The sequence below is a fragment of the Bufo bufo genome, chromosome 6 (genome assembly GCF_905171765.1).
Source record: "Bufo bufo chromosome 6, aBufBuf1.1, whole genome shotgun sequence".
Lineage (NCBI taxonomy): Eukaryota > Metazoa > Chordata > Amphibia > Anura > Bufonidae > Bufo > Bufo bufo.
The window spans coordinates 234,970,427-234,991,951 of NC_053394.1; the positions used below are offsets into that span (position 1 = coordinate 234,970,427).

Genomic DNA, 21,525 nt, shown 5'->3' on the forward strand with positions numbered 1-21,525 from the left:
TACACGAACACTGGAAACCGCGGAACAGGAAAAGCATACAATCAGCTTACACTCCTGGCAATCAGCATACAATCCAATTCCCCCAAGAACGAGATGACACTTCGCTTGAGGGTTAAGCAGAACTGACTGTCCTGGGGCATACAGCCTCTTTTATTTACAATCCACAAACATAGTACTGCCCACAGGGTTTTGAAATACAACCAATCAATATATTACAACACATACAATGTAAGTACAGCAGCAAATCGGACACAACGGGACAATGGCACAATGGGACAATAGAAACACACCCAGCATATTCCTCCCCTCTGTCTAGGAGATAATTGAGTCAATTTCTGTATCTACACAACTATCTCCTAAGCTGAAAAGTTACACTTCTTATAAATTGTTACAACTTTGTGAGTTTACATTGTACATACATATAACTCATATCAATTTAACCAGTATATCTTGGGGACAAACCTATCCAAAATTCACTTGAATAGGTTCAGGGGTTTAAAAGTTAGTAAAAGTATCTTAAAGGGCCGTAATCCTGGGGCAGGAGGCTGGCAAACAGCCCCCTCCAAAACACTGTGGCGAAGTGGCTTTCGCCACATATCTTCCCATTCGGCGGGAGACTAACCAGGTAGCTGACCTTCTGTTGGTCAGTGCCTGAGTTAGTCGAGTCATCCACCCACCCACAGTAAATTACAATCAACAAGGCAGCCCCCCCACAATAATATACAATCTGCAGTGCAGTCCCCCCCCAACACTTGGTTACTGCACCCGGGGAATTTTGTAGCTTGTTTTGGTCCCATGGCTTCAACATGGCTGTGTTGGGCACTGGTCTCTTGGCTTTGTGGGTCGCTGAGTGAGCAGAGACCGGCGGTACTCTGCCCTGGTGCCAGCGCTTCAGCTGGGGGGAACTGCAGATAGACAAGCCTGGGACAAGGGGACAAAGGAGGGCAGAGGACAACTGTGCTCTGCCCAGTTGCCAGCTCTTCCGCTGGAGCAACCGGGGTATAGTCCTGCCCGGTGACAAAGGGAAAGTTAGGGCAGAGGCCAGCGGCGCTCTGCCCAGATGCCAGCTCTTCTGCTGGGAGGGGAACAGGGGAAGCTAACGGCTCCTCTACTGACCTCAGTATCTCGTTAGGGGTTAGCTGTGGAGGGTAGGGATCGCTTACCTCCTCCTCCTGGTACTCACACTGCCGCTGGGGAGCAAGGACGGTACCTTCAGCTCCCTGGGACTCACTTGGCTGCTGGGGAGAGAGACCAACTATCTCTGCTCCCTGCAGGACACACTGCCGCTGGGGAGGAAGGACAGCACCTTCAGTTCCCTGTGGATCACTTGGCTGCTGTGGAGAGGGACCAACTGTCTCCTCTCCTAAGGGTACACACTGCCGCTGGAGAGAGAGACCGGTTGTCTCTGCTCCCAATACAATACTCGGCTGTTGGGGAGGAAGGACGGCACCTTCATCTCCCTGTAACTCACACTGCCGCTGGGGAGCAAGGACGGCACCTTCAGCTCCCGGGAACTTGCTCGGCTGCTGGGGTATCTCCCCCCTGTCTACCGCTACCATGGCCTGCAGGTACTCTCTGATCCTCCACTTCACGATCTGTATGAGGTTTTCCACAGGGTTGGGTCCCAAGAGAGACAGCACTCCATTAACCTCTCTATCAAACTCCTCCTGAGTGTAGCAGGGCTCCATGCTTGCTCTCATGATTTTGGTTCCTTTGTAGATAGGGGCGCTGTACGGGTACTAGCGTTGCCCTCAGTTTGTAATCCAGGAACTGGTGTCGCCTTGTAGCTGTCCTTCTGGGCCGTGAGAATGATCCCGTTGCTTGCCACCAATTGTAACGGACCATTCAGCACACAACTCCGTTCAGACGATATCTTCCTTTCAATGCACAGGCAGCTACTGCAAGCACCAGTCTGCCGAACTGCAAACTACACGAACACTGGAAACCGCGGAACAGGAAAAGCATACAATCAGCTTACACTCCTGGCAATCAGCATACAATCCAATTCCCCCAAGAACGAGACGACACTTCGCTTGAGGGTTAAGCAGAACTGACTGTCCTGGGGCATACAGCCTCTTTTATTTGCAATCCACAAACATAGTACTGCCCACAGGGTTTTGAAATACAACCAATCAATATATTACAACACATACAATGTAAGTACAGCAGCAAATCGGACACAATGGGACAATGGCACAATGGGACAATAGAAACACACCCAGCATATTCCTCCCCTCTGTCTAGGAGATAATTGAGTCAATTTCGTCAATTTCTGTATCTACACAACTATCTCCTAAGCTGAAAAGTTACACTTCTTATAAATTGTTACAACTTTGTGAGTTTACATTGTACATACATATAACTCATATCAATTTAACCAGTATAACTTGGGGACAAACCTATCCAAAATTCACTTGAATAGGTTCAGGGGTTTAAAAGTTAGTAAAAGTATCTTAAAGGGCCGTAATCCTGGGGCAGGAGGCTGGCAAACAGCCCCCTCCAAAACACTGTGGCGAAGTGGCTTTCGCCACAGGGCCCTATCGACCCTCCTGGCTTAGGGGCCTGGTCTTGATTGAGACTACTGAGATCCCTATAGCTACGCTCCTGGATACGGTTCTAGTCCATAGTAGTCAAGGTTTCTTGTTCTTGACACCACTGCAAACAAGGGTTATGCTGGCTGGTTATGAATGGCAGAAAACTCAAAGAGCACTGTGAAACCAAATTTCCTTCTGCTAAATGCCTGGAAATGGTCCGGGCAGAGGCAAGGGTGTGTAGTGAAGGTGTCACTGTCACCTCCATCTGCATGATGAACAACAAAAACTGTTGGAGCTGTCTGTGCTTGTTGATGGATCACACAATCATCTCTACTGACTGGGTTTTTTAACACGACAACGCTACAGTACACAATGCCCGCAGGATAACTGACTTCTTCCAGGAGAATAACATCACTCTTTTGGCCCATCCTGCGTGTTCCCCTGATCTAAATTCAATTGAGAACCTTTGGTGATGGATATCAAGGGAAGTTTACAATAATGGACAACAGTTCCAGACAGTAGATGGCCTTCGTGCGGCCGTCTTTACCACTTGGAGAAATGTTCCCACTCACCTCATGGAAACGCTTGCATCAAGCATGCCGAAACGAATTTTGGAAGTGATAAACAATAACGGCGGAGCTACTCATTATTGAGTTCATGTCTGGAAGTTGGATTTCTGTTTTGGGGGGGGTTTAGTTTTTTTTGGAGGTGTGGTCCTAAACTTTTGATCAGCTGAAAAACAGCCTGTTTCAGTTTATTCATTGTTTTCATTAAATTGAATGCTCAAAAAATGTTTTGTCTCACTCCCATTTCTTCTTGTTGCATGTTGAAGCTCTACTTGGAACCTTGTTAGGATCCAGCCATGCTAAATATGATTTTTTGCCATTTTTTAAGTGGTCTTAAACATTTGATCAGGACTGTATGACTAGCCCTTGGCCCCATCTTATATGAAGAATGGCCTTATGCCTATCCCATGCATGCTTAAACTCCTTCACTGTATTTGCAGCTACCATTTCTGTATTTGCAGCTACCACTCTCTCAGTAAAGTAATACTTCCTGATATTACTTTTAAACCTTTGCCTCTCTAATTTAAAAGTATGTCCTCTTGTAGCAGTTTTTCTTCTTTTAAATATTCTCTCCTCTTTTACCTTGTTGATTCCCTTTATGTATTTAAAAGTTTCTATCATATCCCCTCTGTCTCGTATTTCTTCCAAGCTATACATGTTAGGGTCCATTCACATGTCCGTGATCCGTGGATCCGCAAAACACGTACATCAGCGATGTGCGTTCCGCATTTTGCGGACCGCACATCACCGGCATTCTCATAGAAAAAATACCTTTTCTTGTCCGCAATTGAAATTGCGGACCCGGAAGCGCGGATCCGCAATTCCGGATCCGGGCAGCACATCGTGCTGCCCCATAGAAATGAATGGGTCTGCAATTCTGTTCCGCAAAATGTGGAACGAAATTGCGGACGTGTGAATGGACCCTAAAGGTCCTTTAATCTTTCTTTCCTGGTAAGTTTTATCCTGCAATCCATGTACTAGTTTAGTAGCTCTTCTCTGAACTCTCTCCAAAGTATCAATATCCTTCTGGAGATATGGTCTCCAGTACTGCGCACAATACCCCAAATGAGGTCTCACTAGTGCTCTGTAGAGCGACATGAGCACCTCCCTCTTTCTACTGGTAATGCCTCTCCCTATACACCCAAGCATTCTGCTAGCATTTCCTGCTGCTCTGACATTGTCTGCCTACCTATAAGTCTTCGGAAATAATGACCCCCTAAATCACTTTCCTCAGATACTGATCACTGCTGTCTTTACATTAAAGCAAGCTCTGGGTCGGTGGTCAGACTGGAGGTCACATGACCAGATTCCCATAATAAGAAGGTTCAAAATGTATGAATGCAACTAAAGGTTTTAGGGTAAAACAAATGACACTGCTAGAGCACTGGTGGCGAGTTAGTAATATATGTAAAATACAAAAAAAAACTGGAGTGCTTCTTTACCAGGTTTAACAAAACCGTTCTCTGTCTTGCTGGAATGTACTAAGACTCTTCCTTGATAAAAATCTTAGCCTGACACACGTAATATAATGGCCTATATTGTTCAGGCTACAGGCTGAAGGAAAACTATGAATCTCCTGTAGTGGACTTTTTATGGAACACCATATCCAACTGATGTATAGGTTGGTCATCAAAACTTGCTTTACAATATATTTATTGATTTAGACACTTTTTTGTGACTTTTCTGAAAAGGGGTTGTGGCTTAACAAAAATGAGGTGTCTCTTCACAGTAAAGGGGTGTAGTTTAAGTGTGGCTCGGTGTGTCAAAAATGTGCCAAAATTTTGGCACATTTTATGTACTTCACTAAGCCAACAGATAGGTGGTGTACTGTACATTTAGACTAGATATCTATAGGTGCACCACATTTATCAACCAGCATCAACCACTGAGATAAATCTATCTAAGTTTACACTGTCTTACTTTTAGGCTGTACAGTATAAGTAAATGGAGGCCAGTGTTATTTTAAACTGGAGTTCTTACTATAGAAAGTGATAGCATATTGCTAGGTTATGCTCTAAACTACCCATTCACAGGAGCTTTGACTACTGAGACCTGACCAATCACAGAGATGCTGCTGGCCATCGATGATGTAGGGAAATACAATGCAGCACGTGCACTTGAACATAGTGGTGTTATAGTACCATGCACAGCACCACCATGCAGGACAGTAGCTAAATGGACATTCTGCCCCTCGGCTTTTAGGATGGTCATTTAAGAACTATTTAGATTAATACTGAGTTTGGATTCTGCAATACCTTCCTTTACAATTGAATACAGCACCTTATTTTATGTGATTTACTGCAGGTTTCTGGAAAAACACTACATCAGAGGAGTCTAAGGTTTTCTGTCTTCCATGTGGATAAAATAAAGAAGCACCATCTACTGGGACAAGTTCTCTTCCCTTTGAAAAATGAAAATTTGACTGATGATGGGAAGCTTGTTATTTGGCGAGATTTGGAACAAGAAAATTTAGAGGTAATCTATTATGTAAAATAAAGGATCAGTTTGGACTATGAGAAGTAGATGTTCTTAATGTAGTATTTTCATTAAGGCCAGATTCACATCACCATTTTTCCGTCTAAAATAACGGATCTCAGATGGAAATGGCTAAAATGTATGAGCATAACGGATGCTTAAAATACAGAATCAGAAGAAGGGAAGACAAAATGGTGATGTGAACCCAGCCTCACTTCTAAGGGAGGGAGCCACAAATAATTAAGTTTGGGGAACTTCAATCTACTTCTAGGGGACACTGCTTTCTCATAGATATCCATATAGGGTAAGCTAAGAAAATTATGTCATATGTCACCTTGGCCTGTGTCATACGCGGCGGAAAGGCATGTCGCAGTTAGGGCAAATTCACATGTAGTGTTAAACCTGCATATTTTTATGCAAAGTTTTATGCAAATTTTTATGCAATATACGGAAATGCAGACTATGCAGTCCTATTTTGGATGCAATTTTTTTTAAATAATTCTATAATGCTATTTAAATTTCTGCACTGAAATCAATAGCACAAATCTACATCAAATACATCACAAAATTAGCAAATTTGTGCCAAACCTTATCTCTAAACTACTAAAAGGTCATAAACATTATTTTAACCACATTCTTATCAGCAAGATAAGAACTAAGCTATAATGAGTGTTTATAAGGTCAGAAAGCAGAGATAAGGAGCCTGTCTGCATCCCAAATGACGGAAAAGACAGAAAATCCATAGGTACTACAGCTTTGCTATGTACACAAAAATGTTTGCAAATTTTTAATAAAGACCAATTGAAAAAAATTATTTTTTAGCTCAAAATAAGTACAATGCAATGATTAAAAAAATTCCCTCAAAGGTGTACATAGCCTTTAAGATAAATAATGCACAATATTCACCTACTGTAGTTATGGTACTTCAAATAGAAAATGAAAAGCTAATAATGATAAGTTTTATTTATATATTAGCAACCTATTCCACAGTACAATTAGAGAGTTCATGTACAAACACAATCATACTGTCACGACTGTGACTGATCCAGACAGGTCTGGGAGGAGAAGGTCGCAGCGACTTGCTACTCGCGAAAGCTTGTGAGTTTGCTCCGTGGTTCAGGGTATGTCATCTGGGTTTTGCCTTGTGAACCTTTTTGTCCTGACTGGGAGTTTGTAGGCATCCTTCTCAGGTGAGTCCTGTCTGCCACTCCCAGCTACTATATTAGTTTCACTTTCACTTGCAGTCATTGCCAGATATAGTCCTTCCTTCCAGTTCTATTCTGACCTTTGAAGGAGATCGTTTGATGGTGTTGCTGTGGAGCTCTTGTCCGGCGTGGACTGTCGTGATTGGGATCGCCTTCTCTGCTCGTGACTGGATAAGTCTATCTCTGATATAAGTTTGTTTGTTGCTGTCTTCCCCTGCTGTTCTCCTAGACATGAGTGATGGTGACTAGTGCTCCCATCGGCCTTTCCCCACTCTAGGCTTTAGGGTGACTGAGGGTTTAGGCATCCTGCTCGCCGCACGGGTTCACACCCCGTCTAGGGTATCAGGGCAGACAGGTGCCAGCTTAGGGTTAGTCAGGGGTGGCCATACTATTCCCATCCGTAGATAAGGGTCCCCCTACCCCTCCGTCTGGTGCGACACGACTGCTGCTGGGGTAGCGGTCGTGACACATACATTATATAGCAATAAATAAGGCTACTTTCACACTGGCGCTTTGTTTTCCGTTTGTGAGATCCATTTCAGGGCTCTCGCAAGTGGTCCAAAACGGATCAGTTTTGTCCTAATGAATTCTGGATGGATAAGGATCCATTCAGAATGCATCAGTTTGCCTCCGTTCCGCCTCCATTTCGCTCTGGCGGCGGCCACCAAAACGGTGCTTGTGCCATATTGTGTTAGTGAAAACGGATCCATCCCTTATGACTTACATTGTGTAAGGACGGATCCGTTTTCACTGACACAATGACACAATAGAAAACGGATCCATCCCCCATTGACTTTTAATGGTGTTCAAGACGGATCAGTTTTGGCAATGTTAAAATAATACATTTCATTGTAAGTCTTATGACAAGAATCGTATTATGGACTTTTTTGTGCCTTATTTGAAACAATAAAAAGAGATTTACTAAAAAAAAAAAAAAAAAAGATTTACTAAAATAATACAAACGGATCCGTTCTGAACGGATGCATGCGGTTGTATTACCGGTGCGGATCTGTCTGTGCAGATCCATGACGGATCCGCACAAAACGCGAGTGTGAAAGTAGCCAAAGTCAACACATAGAACAAGAAGATGAGGGCCCTGCTTACAAGAGCTTACAATCTATTAAGAGATGGGGTGGAGGAAAAAAGTGCTTGTTTTGTACAATGGTCCGACCATCTTAACAAAATAAGCAAGTAAATATAAAGCTGCACGATACAGTCACCAGCTGATATCTGTAGTGATTTTCAGTGCATGGAGTGTGGTGAAGACTGTTGGATGGTAGATCTTATTCTAAGAAACTTTTTTATAAATTTTTTTATAAATTTTTTTATAATTTTTTTTATAAATTTAATAAATTTTTATAAATTTTTTTATAAATTTGTTACGGCGTTCACCGTAGGGGATAATTTACATGATTTTTATGTAGTCCGGGTCGTGGTTGTGCCTGTATAGTGCCCCCACACAGTAATGCACCTCCTTAGTGCTCCCACACAGTAATGCTCCCCCTTAAAGGGAACCTGTCACAGGGATTTTGTGTATAGAGCTGAGGACATGGGTTGCTAGATGGCCGCTAGCACATTCGCAATACCCAGTCCCCATAGCTCTGTGTGCTTTTATTGTGTAAAAAAAAAAGGATTTGATACATATGCAAATTAACCTGAGATGAGTCCTGTCCCTGACTCATCTCACATACAGGACTCATCTCAGGTTAATTTGCATATGTATAAAATCGTTAGTTTTTTCACACAATAAAAGCACAGAGAGCTATGGGGACTGGGTATTGCGGATGTGCTAGTGGCCATCTAGCAACCCATGTCCTCAGCGCTATACACAAAATCTCGGTGACAGGTTCCCTTTAATGCCCCCACACAGTAATTATGCCTTCTTAGTGCCTCCCATAGTAGTTATGCCCCCTTAGTAACCCCCGCACAGTAGTTATGTCCTCTTAGTGCCCTCTTCACAGTAGTTATGTCCCCTTAGTGCCCCCACACAGTAGTTTTGCCTGTATAGTGCCCCAACACAGTAATGCACCTCCTTAGTGCTCCCACATAGTAATATCCCTCCTCAGTGCCCCCCACATTAATACTTCACCTTAGTGCCACCACAAAGTAATGCTCCCCTTTAGTGCCCTCACACAGTAATGCTCCACGTTAGTGCCACAATAATGCTTCCCCTTAGTCCCTTCTCACAGCAGTGCTCCCTGTTAGTGGCCCCCTTACATTGGTGAAGCCCCTGTGGTGTAAATAACAATTAAAACAGTAATTGTTATCTAGCCCTGTTCTCCCGATGAATGAAGCACATTCTTCTTTTCCCAGCAGGTGCAATGCAGTGACATCATCTGGCCTGCTGGGCTGAGAGAGCTCATAAGCTGGTGACAGGCTGGGGAATGATCCCTGGCCCTTGTGCTCTTCTTCTCAGCCCAGCAGGCGCAATGCAGTAACATCATTGTGCCTGCTGGGGAGAGCATGTGTGGGGAATGAGGCCTGGGTCATAATGGATGACAGACAATTATTATGGCCCGGGACCCCCTGCCACAGCCACTGCTTGCGGTCAGCACTCATGGAGCAGTGCTGAAGAAAGTGAATTTGAGGTGTGTGCCAGGGTTACTTATGTCTGTGTTGGGAGGTTCTAGGTATAGGTGCTGCTACTTCATCTATGCCCTGGGTGCTTCTGAGGGTATCATTGTATTCTGCAGCTAGATCCGGACTGGAGAGTAAAAGATTTGGGACAATGATGACTGTACAGTATCTGTAAGTTTCTGATAGTCAATGGCATGTAGATTTCTGAATGTGTGGTAAGTAGGAGCGTGCTGTGAAGGATGAGCATTTGCGACAGTGAAGGAAAGAAGGATGTGGTCAGATAGGAGAGGAGAGTTAGTAAAGTCAGAAACTGAGCAGTGGAAGACTGGGTCAGGTGTACTAAGGTTTTTTTTGTCTAAGAATTAGAAAGTTGTGAAAGGCCAAGAGCAGAGGTAAAGCATATCTCTTATATACGGTATATAAAAATGAGTTTATGTCTGTCTGTCTGTCTATCTGGATGTCTATCTGTCTGTTCTTTATGCATGACCAAACTACTTAACTGATCTTCACTAAATTTGGCACATCAGGTGTCCGGGACGTTTTAAACCGGGTCTCAGCTCTCCAGGACGCACCGTTCCTGAGATATTCCCAAAAAATTACCTGCATAAGCCAATATAAACCTGCAAGTCTTTTTCTTCAAATCCCAACTGCCATACACACAGTTTTACTCCAGGTTTCCATAACAACCCAGCCATTAAGTCGCACGACAAATAGGGCACAACTACGCTGCTACTTGCATCCATCCTGGATGGATTTTTTTTTTGCGACTTTTGTGTCGCTGTCGCAGCATGTCGCAGTGCGACACTATAGCCTATCATTATAAAAATTGTTGAGCGACATAGGTACGACAAAATGTCACACAACACATGTTGTCATGTAGCCCTAGCCTTAAAGGGGCAGGGAGCTGTGGAGGTCACTGTTAAGGGGACAGGGGCCACTATTTAAGGGGCAGCTCCTGTGGAGGTCACTGTTACGGTGGCAGGGGCCACTATTAAAGGGGCATCTGCTGTGGAGGTCACTGTTAAAGGGGGCGTTCAGTGTGGTTGTTACTGTTAAGGGGAAAGGTCGCTGTGGAGGGCACTGTTAAAGGGGCGGGCATTGTGAAGGTTACTGTTAAGGGGCAGGGGCCACTATTAAAGGGGCAGCTGCTGTGGAGGTCACTGTTAAGTAAGCAGGGTACTGTGAGGTCACTGTTAAGTGAGAGGGGTACTTTGGAGGTCATTGTTAAGGGAACGGAGTACTGTGGCAGTCACTGTTAAAGGGACAGGTGCTGTGGAGGTCTCTGTTAAGAGGGCAGGGAACAGTGGAGGTCACAGATTAAGGGACGGTCCCCTATAAAGGTCAGTGTTAAGGGTCAGGGTGCTGTATAGGTTACTGTTAAGGGGGCGGGCCCCTAATGAGGTCAATGTCAAGGGAGTGGGGTGCTGTGAAACTCACTGTTAAAGGGGCGGGCTGCTGTGAAGGTCAAAGTTAAGGGGATGGGCTGCTGTGGCGGTCCCATTTTAAGGAGGCAGGGCACGGTGGGGAGTCAGTGTTAAGGGGTGAGGGGCTGTGGAGTTCACTGTTAAGGGGGCGGGGTACTGTAGAGATCAATGTTATAACGGTATCAACCGTTGGCGATGTCCTAGTAAGAGTGGCGCTGTAGTTACTACAGCGACTTCCAAGGCTGAGTTGTGATTCCCAGGAGCTGTGCAGCTCTTACAAGAGCTAGTAGTAATATAGCTGTTCCCTACAACATGAGACGAGGCTGCGAGTTGAGGGTAAGAAGATTCCCCTTTATTGGTGCCGCACTTGGCCTTATATACAAGTCCCCATGCAAGGGGACCTCCTCTCTGGACCTGATGGAGAACACATAGACCAATGGAAATGACCACACAATCCGAGAAACTCCCACACAATGCCTCCCCTATGCCTGGAAGATAATTAGGTCAGATACTGTATGTAACCCAATAATTTCCAGACAGTAAAACCCCATTGTTTATAAAAACACCCATACAGGACACATAATGCCTCCCTTCTGCCTGGGAGATAATTAGGTCAGAAACTGTATGTAACCCAATTATCTCAACAGACAAACAGAGGGCTTCTGTTAAATGGCTCCCTCTTAGTGGAACATGCTGGCAGACCCGGTTTGACCCTTTTTCAGGGCAACTTGGGGCTGTCCAGTCTCTGTTATTCGGGTTTGAGATCAGTCTGCCGGGATAACCCATCTGCATTGCCATTCTGTTTTCCGGGCTGGTACTGGATGAGTAAAGTTGTAGGGTTGGAGTGCCAGACTCCATCTCCGTAGCCGGCCATAGTCCCCTGCAACACGGTTTAGCCACACAAGCGGGTTATGGTCTTTAACAAGTGTGAACTCTTGTCCGTATAAATATGGAGTCAATTTCTTTAAGGCCCACACCAGGGCTAAGCACTCCTTCTCCACCGCTGCGTAGCTGACCTCTTGGGGAAGAAGCTTTTCTGCTAATGTAGGCGACAGGGCGCTCTCCTTCATCTTCTCCCACCTGTCCCCCAGTCCAAACATGAACTGGCCCGTCTGGCTGGGTCGTCACAGGGTGTTCAGCTGCTGTAGAGGTGGGGACATAGGCAGTAGTGAGGGGGCCCAAATCGTTGCCCAGAAGGACTTCTGCAGGTACGTTATCCATTATGCCAACTTTTACTACACCGGCTCCCTAGTCTAGGTGAACGCGGGTGGTAGGCAGGCGAAATATGGCTCCCCCAGCCACTCGAACAGCTACGGGTTGGCCTGTATGCTTATGGGCTGGAACCAAGTGCCTGTGTACCAGTGTAAGGGTAGCGCCAGTGTCCCTTAATCCTTGGGCGACCTGTCCGTCAAGTTTGACCTCTTGTTGGTGCTGCTGTCTATTATCCCCAGAATCAGCCTGAATGGGATAGACCTCATACAACATCCCCAGATATTCCTCAGGGTGAGTGTCCGTGTCCACGCAGTGGACAGCTGGAGTACAGGATGCAGCAGGGGTTGACACAGGGGGTGAGTTGTTCCAGGAAGGTCAAGGAGGGCCAAAAGGGCAATTAGCCACTAGGTATCCTGGTGCGTGGCATCAATGACATTTCACCTTGGAATACTTACAACTATTCCCAGCAAAACAAGGGGGGGGGGGGGCGGGCGGAACAGGGGCCCTAAACTCCGGTCGTGGAGAGGGTCTGGATACAAGGGGGACCTGGGTATCCACTAAAGGATCAGGTCGGGATAACGCTGGGTCCAGTCGCCTGGAATCAGCATACTCATCGGCCAGGCGGGCCACTTCTGTGAGGGTGTGGGGACGTCGCTCTCTTACCCAGTTGCTTAAGTCCTGCTGTAGATTATTGAAGAAATGCTCCATGAGAAAAAGTTGTAGCACCTCCTCAGCAGATACGTCCTGGCATCCATCAATCCACTGAGTAGGGGTGTGGTGCAACCTGTTAGCCCATTCCATGTGGGTGTCACATGCCCGCTTTTTGGTATCTCGGAATTTCTATTGGTATGCCTAAGAAGTTATGGCATACCGTTTAAGTAAGGTGTCTTTGACAAGGTGGTATTGTTTTACTTCATCCTCTGGATAGAATGGTAACCATTCCCTTGGGGGTACCTGGTGAAGCGCACACTGCCTTTCATAGTCTGCCAAATCTGCCAAATCCCCCCCTCTGCCTCCCGGAACTGTTTAAATGCAGCAAACGGGCCCTTTCAGTTTTCTGTGATGGCCGGAGTAAGGGTGACTTTATTGGTGCCACACTTGGCCTTATATACAAATCCCCATGCAAGGAGACCTCCCCTCTGGATCTGATGGAGAATGGCGTGACAAACACACAGACCAATGGAAATAACAATCCGGGACACTCCCACACAATGCCTCCCCTCTGCCTGTAAGATAATTAGGTCAGATACTGTATGTAACCCAATCATCTCCAGACAGTAAAACCCAATTGTTTATAAAAACTCCCATACAGAACACACAATGCCTCCCCTCTGCCTGGAAGATAATTTAGTCAGAAAATGTATGTAACCCAATCATCTCAACAGACAAACAGAGGGCTTCTGCTACAAATGTTATGAGGGATACTGTCGATATCTTTTAACAACACACAGAAACATTAAATGAAATATATAAAATATACCCGTGCAAAGCCAGGTCCTTCTGCTAGTATATTATATATTAAATTGAACGAGCCTCGTGAGATGTAATAAGTATGAGCGATTAAACGATGAGCGAGGAATCTCTACTTTGTCGCCATTTGTCAGCTTTCATCCTGCTAAAAAATTATCCTTCCTCGGTCACAGATCCATTCATATAATATGGAGTCGTCTACTCGCTTACAGATCATATAGAGGTATGTTTTTTTTGCAGTGAACAATTAACCAGTGAAAATATGAACACCGCTCTATGTAATAGGCATAACAAGTTGCTAACAAGTCTCAAAATCTTCAATCTATAATCGTTATCTGGAAGACATCTGCTGGTCTAATACAAGCCTAAGAGATAGAAGCTGGGAGGCAGATGGGGAGATAAGGCTGTCTATGTGGACATTAAAGTCACCCTTAGGGCTCATGCACACAACCGTATGCCATCCGAGACATACGGTCCATGAGCGGTTCATATGTCCCGGAGCGGCATACATTGTGCGCACGGGAGCGCACAGCATCACAGGTTACTATGATACTGTGCGCATTGGGCCGCCTGCAGGACTACTGTCCTGCACTCATATGATCATATGAGTACAGGACAATAGTCCCGCAGGCGGCCTGATGCACACAGTATCATAGTAACCTATGATGCTGTGCGCTCCCGTGCGCAAGATGTATGCCGCTCCGGGATATATGAACCGCTCATGGACCGTATGTCTCGGATGGCATACGGTTGTGTGCATGAGCCCTTAATGAGAGTTGGTAATTCACAAGGCATGAAATGTGTAATCAAAGTGATCTGGAAACTACACTAGGGGGGTGAGCCAGGCAGGTGGTAAACAACTGCCACTCACAGGAGAGTGGGTAAAAGAATCAAATGATGTGGACCTCAAAAGAAGAGAGTGAAGTAGTGTGGGGAAAAAGTATGCTGACTTTTTTCAGGTCTGTAGGTATGAGAAAAAATGTAAACCACCATAAGATAGAGCTGCAAGGGAAGTGTTGTCAGATTGTTGAATCCAAGTTTTAAGGGCCAGCAACCAAGAGATTTTGAAAAAAAGAAGTCTTGAATGCAGAGAAGCTTGTTGCGCACTGACCACAGTCTCCAGAGCATACAGTTAAAAGCAGGAAGGTATACAATTAATGTTAACGAGATTAGCAGTGTTTCCATTTGTAATAGGAAGGGGTTAAAATTAGCAAAATAAGGTGGACCAGGGTTAGGTGAGATATCCCCAAAAGTTAAATATAAAGGAATAGAGAGAAACAGCAAATGGTTCAGTGATTTGTATGAGTCTGTTTTGTGCTGCACGCTGGGATGTGTTAGGTTAGGTTGATTCAAGAAGGTGAATAATGCATATGGGCTGTGAATGTGGAGAGAATGTACTGGAGGTATAACAGGGAAGAAGGTTTGAAGGAAAACAGCACATAATAAAATAGAGATAGATACAAGAAACATAGTCAGTGAAATATTAGCAAGTGAGTTTAGGAAATTGCCTGGTATAACTCTAGAACGAGTTGCCAAAAAAACACAGCCAAAGATGACTTTTGCCCTCGTGCCAGCCCCAGCAGTTGACAATAGATTGTACCCATAATGAGCTTTGAGACTGGTTGGCAAATTTAAAGGTAGAGATGGCTCACCTCAGTAATTTTCAGCCTATTATGGCCAGAATAGCTTCAGATGCACTTATATTCCTCTGTCCTGATAAATAATACATTCCATCGATCCACTTACCAGTAGGCATGCTATACTTGAGGCTGTGATGTGTGTTTTAATAACTACTTGAATCTCTCTTGTAATAAACATTCTGGAACATCTGTTCTTATGACTCCAGTCAGTGCTGTGCAGAGCTAGTTACTGCAGCAGTGCTCCCATTCAAGTGGATGGGAGTGGAGCTGCAGTAACCAGCTCCATTCACCACACATTGATGTGTAATTCCAGTGTCTAGTTACTGCAGAACAGTTGATTGGCAGGGGTTGGACCCTCACCAATCTGATATTGATGGCCTATCCTAAGGATAGGCTACCAATATAAAAATCATGGAGAACTCCTTTAAGTTCTGAACTCAAATCCTCTATGGACCTCAGAGTACACAGAGGTCATGTCTATACTGTTCGTTCAGTAAGATCGCGGATCTGGGGGTAAAGTTTAAAAACATGCACATACTAAGTTTTCAGCACTTTTTATTAGTTGAAATAACTGAAAAGGTAGTAATGCCTATCTGCTGTGTGCTAGAAAAACTGAAATATACGTGAACTTGTGTCCTCTCTACAGGGCTTTTTTTCTCAGAGAAAAGGTGGTGGAACTCACCCCCTCCCCTGGCCACGCCCCTACCCAACCCTAGGACCGCCCCCTATCCGCCCCCTACCCACCCCTAGGACCGCCCCTAAAACCGCCCCTTTAGAGAAAAGGGATGCAAGTAAAATTTAGGGGGGGGGGGCTATAAAATTCCAGCCCAGCAAAGAAACCCCCCAGATGGGGATGGCACTGTTAATGGGGGATCTGGGGATGGCACTGTTAATGGGGGATCTGGGGATGGCACTGTTAATGGGGGATCTGGGGATGGCACTGTTATTGGGTAGAGGATCTGGGGATGGCATCCACAGATCCCCCATCCTATAACAGTGCCATCCACAGACCCCCCCCATCCTATAACAGTGCCATCCACAGACCCCCCCACCCCATAACAGTGCCATCCACAGACCCCCCCACCCCATAACAGTGCCATCCACAGACCCCCCCACAACAGTGCCATCCACAGACCCCCCCCGCCCCGTAACAGTGCCATCCACAAACCCCCCCACCCCATAACAGTGCCATCCACAAACCCCCCCACCCCATAACAGTGCCATCCACAAACCCCCCCACCCCATAACAGTGCCATACACAGACCCCCCTCCACCCCATAACAGTGCCATCCACAGACCCCCCATACTATAACAGTGCCATCCACAGACCCCCCCAGCCCATAACAGTGCCATCCACAGACCCCCCCACCCCATAACAGTGCCATCCACAGACCCCCCCTCCACCCCATAACAGTGCCATCCACAGACCCCCCTCCATCCCATAACAGTGCTATCCACAAACCCCCCTCCACCCCATAACAGTGCCATCCACAGACACCCCCACCCCATAACAGTGCCATCCACAGACCCCCCTCCACCCCATAACAGTGCCATCCACAGACCCCCCTCCACCCCATAACAGTGCCATCCAGACCCCCCCACCCCATAACAGTGCCATCCACAGACCCCCCCACCCCATAACAGTGCCATCCACAGACCCCCCACCCCATAACAGTGCCATCCACAGACCCCCCCCACCCCATAACAGTGCCATCCACAGACCCCCCCACCCCATAACAGTGTCATCCACAGACCCCCACCCCATAACAGTGTCATCCACAGACCCCCCATTGCCGCTCCAGTACAGTTATAAAATGTGTAATTAAATGAATAATGATTCATGCTGCCCCCTCTGTAGTATAACTTTCAATATATTGTACTCACAGGGCTACTGTTATCGTAATGCAGGCCGGCCGGGCAGACGAGCGGCAGCGTCACTGACTGACGTCACCTGCCTGCGCCGCCTATTTTATGAATGAAGTAGGCGGCGCAGGCACGTGACGTCAGTCAGTGACGCTGCCGCTCGTCTGCCCGGCCGGCCTGCATTACGATAACAGTAGCCGGCTGTGAGTACAATATATTGAAAGTTATACTACTGAGGGGCAGCATGAATTATTATTCATTTAATTACACATTTTATAAGTCTCTACTGGAGCTGCGGGGCCGGAGCACAGTGAACGCACCGGCCCCCAGCTCTTCCTCCCAGTCCCTCCCCGCTGATACATCGCAGGCTGCGATGTCAAAAGGTGGCGGAACGCCGTTCCGGTGCGTTCCGCCAGAAAAAAAGCCCTGCCTCTCTAGACCAACAGGTTTTCTGGTAAACTGATTGTTAGGCTTCATTGACATCTGCAGTGAAAGACTGCATTAACCCTTTCCCGACCTATGACATACTTCTACGTCATGGGAACCACTGCGTTCCCGCAATTTGACGTAATAGTACGTCATGGTAATCACGCAGGCACTGGAGCGATGCGCACGCGATCACTGCAGGGGCCCGGCAGTCCCTGGTAGCCGGGCCCCTGCTGTATCTGCCGGCATTGCTGTAAAAGCTGATGCCGGCGGATTAACCCCTTCTATGCCGCAGTCCGCAATGACCGCGACATAGAAGGGGTTTGTGTCGGGTGAGTGAGCGCATCGAGTCCCCGCGCTGCTCTGCCGGGGACCCGATGCGTGACCAGGCAGCCCGATGCCATGCAGAGGCTGCCCAATGCCTTGCACGGCATCAGGAACTGCCTTCTAAGGGTGCCGAGGAGATCCAGCCTCAGGCTGGGTCTCCTAGGCAATCTGTTAGTGTATGACCCAGTGTCATACACTAACAGGCAAGGCATTACAATACAGATGTATTGTAATGTATTGCAGAGAGGATCAGACCCCCAAAAGTGAACATCAGAAATAAAGTAAAGAAAAAAAAGTTTAAAAAAAGTGTTTTTAATTAAATTAATAAAGTAAAAAAGAAAAAAAAACGCCCCTTTCCCCTTATTTTATAATAAAAAACAGAAGAATAAAACCCCCACACATGTTAGGTATCGTCGCGTCCATAATGACAGGCTCTATAAATATATCACATGATCCACCCTGTCCGATAAACACAATAAAAAATAAAAACAGTGTAAAAAAAGCCATTTTTGTCACATTACATCACAAAAAGTGCAACACCAAGCGATCAAAAAGGCATATCTCCCACAAAATGGCATCAATAAAACCTTCACCTCATCCTGCAAAAAAATGAGCCCCTACCTAAGATAATCGCCCAAAAACTAAAAAAACTATAGCTCTCAGAACATGGAGACACTAAAACAGTAAAAAAAAAAGTATACATATACATAGGTAAACACTGTAAAAATAAATAAATAAAAACTGCGCCAAAACAACCAATTTTTCCTCCCCTTGCCCCATAAAGAGTAATAATGAATTATCAAAAAAATCATATGTACCCAAAAATGGTACCAATAAAAACGTCAACTCTTCCTGCAAAAAAACGAGCCCCTGCACAAAACGATAGACAGAAAAAAAATAAAAATGGGACGTTCAGAAAATGGAGATACAAAAACCTAATTCTTGTTTTCAAAAATGCTTTATTATGTAAAACTGAAACAAACATCATAGAAAGGAGACATATTTGATAGCATTGCGTCTGTAACAACCTGCTGTATAAAAATAGCGCATGATCTAAACATCCATTTTTTGGTTACCTTGCCTCACAAAAAACGTAATATAGAGCAATTAAAAATCATATGTACCCCAAAATAGTACTAATTAAACTGGCGCCTTATCCCCTAGTTTCCAAAATGTGGTCACTTTTTTTAGTTTCTACTGTAGGGGTGCATCACGGGTGCTTCAAATGGGACATGGCATCTAAAAACCAGTTCAGCTAAATCTGCCTTCCAAAAACCATATGGCGTTCCTTTCCTACTGCGCCCTGCCGTGTGCACGTACAGCAGTTTACGATCACATGTGGGGTGTTTCTGTAAACCGCAAAATCAGGGTAATAAATATAGAGTTTTATTAGGCTGTTAACCCTTGCTTTGCTACTGGATAAAATGGATTAAAATGTAAAATCTGCCAAAAAAGGGAAATTCTGAAATTCCAAGTCTCACCTAAAGGGTTAACAAAGTTTGTAAAATCAGTTTTGTATACCTTGAGGGGTGTAGTTTCTAAAGTGGGGTAATTTTTGGGTGGTTTCTATTATGTAAGCCCCCTAAATTGACTTCAGACCTGAACTGGTCCTTAAAAAATGGGTTTTGGAAATTTTCCCAAAAATTTTAAGATTTGCTTCCAAACTTCTAAGCCTTGTAACATCCCCAAAAAATAAAATGTAATTTTCAAAATAATCCAAACATGAAGTAGACATATGGGGAATGTAAAGTTATTACTATTTTTGGAGGTATTACTATCTATTATAAAAGTAGAGAAAAATAAATTTGCTAATTTTTCCAAATTTGGGTAAATTTGGTATTTTTTTATGAATAGAAATTTTTTTTTTTTTACTTATTTTTACCAGTGTCATGAAGTACGATATGTGACGAGAAAACAATCTCAGAATGGCCTGTATAAGTAAAAGCGTTTTAAAGTTATTGCCACATTAAGTGACACATGTCAGATTTGCAAAAAATGGCCTGGGCAGGAAGGTGAAAACAGTAACAGGGTTAAAGGGGTTAATGTTTGCATCATTTTGACCGGTAAATTGTCAGCCTCCCTGATAGAATCCATCATAGTCATTGGTGCCTGTTGAGCAGCGTTTGTTGCCTGGCATGCAGCAGATCAGACACTTCTGAGAAATGAAAATATTAGTGCCAATATGAACAAAGCTTTAGCAAGTCATGAATCAAACTTCAATTTGGTATTTATCCTCTGACAACTTAGCCATAAGCAGTCTTTTCAGAGCTCTATTTACTGCTGTAATCCTTATCAAGAAATAGATATTGCAGGCTTCATTTTTGAAATATTTTTCTCTTCTTACAGCCGCCATCAGAGTATGGAGACATCCAGTTCTCACTTAGCTACAATGATTACCTTGGTCGTTTGACAGTGGTTGTGCTCAGAGCAAAGGGTATTCAGTTCCAAGAGGAACGTGGAGTTGTCAGTGAGTACAAACCTTTCTTTCATTACTTATACTAACGTATAAACTTAATAATTAAAACCTACCCTGGGGAATATGGGACACTGCCTGGGAAGACATCCAACTGCATACATTAATTAGACTCGGAGCAGTGTAACGCTTCATCTACACTGCACATTTTGTTTGTGGGGGAAGGTCTGTTGTGGACCATTGCAGGTGACTTACAGGAAGACCATGTGTAGAAAAGGCTAATCCATGCTACTTTATCATATCATGTTATCATATAGTGTATCTGAGTTTTCTATGGAAGGTTCCCCTCCCCGTTTGCCTGTTCATTTGAGGCTTCATTATTTCTTGTGCACTTGTCATGCTTTGTGGTTCATAGTGAAAAAACAAGCCTATGTAATGTGGCGAGGCAGTCTGTTGTAAAGCACTTCCCCGATCAGTACATATACCTTGCCTATACTATAATACTGCCTATGCTGTAAAGACGGTCACAAAATACTGTGTTTCCCTGACAGCTCCAGTTCTCCAGTAACTGTTATGGTAGGATTATGTGCGCTCTTCAAAGGCGTATTATATGGATACTGCATATTGTTTGACCAATGTAAGATATAATTTGGGCAAAGATAAGATACGTTATTTGGATACTGCATTGCACTGTACAGCACTCAATGGCTGCATTTTACGTGCTTTGTATAGAATTAATATTTAGACACTATTCTGGTATAAACATATGGTTAAATTGTTCATAATATGTATATGTGTTGTACTTGCATGTATGCAGCTTTTCAAATTGTGGGGAAACTGTCTAAAGACAACCTGTCACCATGAAACACATCATTTATTCATTTAAACCTTTTCTCTTTTTATGCATTGGAGTCATGTGGCTGGTCCTACTCTGTGATTGACAGCTAACTCTGCAGGACTAAGTGTACAAGGAAGGCTGGCAATCACAGAGAAGGACGGACAACATGACTCCGATGCATGAAAACAGCAGAGGGTTAAATGAATACATTTCACATTTTAATTGAATATTTTTCCACAAAGCTATATACCAGTCTTCTCCAAAGCGGGATTTTACATGCTCAGCAGCGTACATAGAATTTATTGGGCCCCATAGCAAAAATCTGAATTGGGCCCCCTAACTCCACCCACTTCCCAACCCTGGCCCATTCCACCACCTGCCCTGGCTTCTCCCCTGCCACACCCCCAGCAGCGGTGGCCATGCGTGCATCAGGAGTGACGCGGGTTCCGGGGAGCGGAGTAGGTATTACCTGTATGCGGTGCACAGGCATTTTGGGTTGACATAATAGGTGTTGGATAACCCCTTTAACTCCTTGCTGCCGATGCTTAGTGTGCA

The 21,525-nt window shown here is 44.8% G+C and overlaps 1 protein-coding gene across 1 annotated transcript in view; it reads left to right on the forward strand.

Annotated features, from left to right (window-relative positions):
- Positions 1–21,525, forward strand: part of LOC121005637 (synaptotagmin-15-like) — a 190,080-nt gene that overhangs the window by 62,911 nt on the left and 105,644 nt on the right. Inside the window, exons 5-6 of the mRNA XM_040438409.1 lie at positions 5,405–5,575; positions 20,066–20,186. Of these exons, the coding sequence (XP_040294343.1) occupies positions 5,405–5,575; positions 20,066–20,186 (292 nt within the window). The remainder of the gene's footprint in view (positions 1–5,404; positions 5,576–20,065; positions 20,187–21,525) is intronic.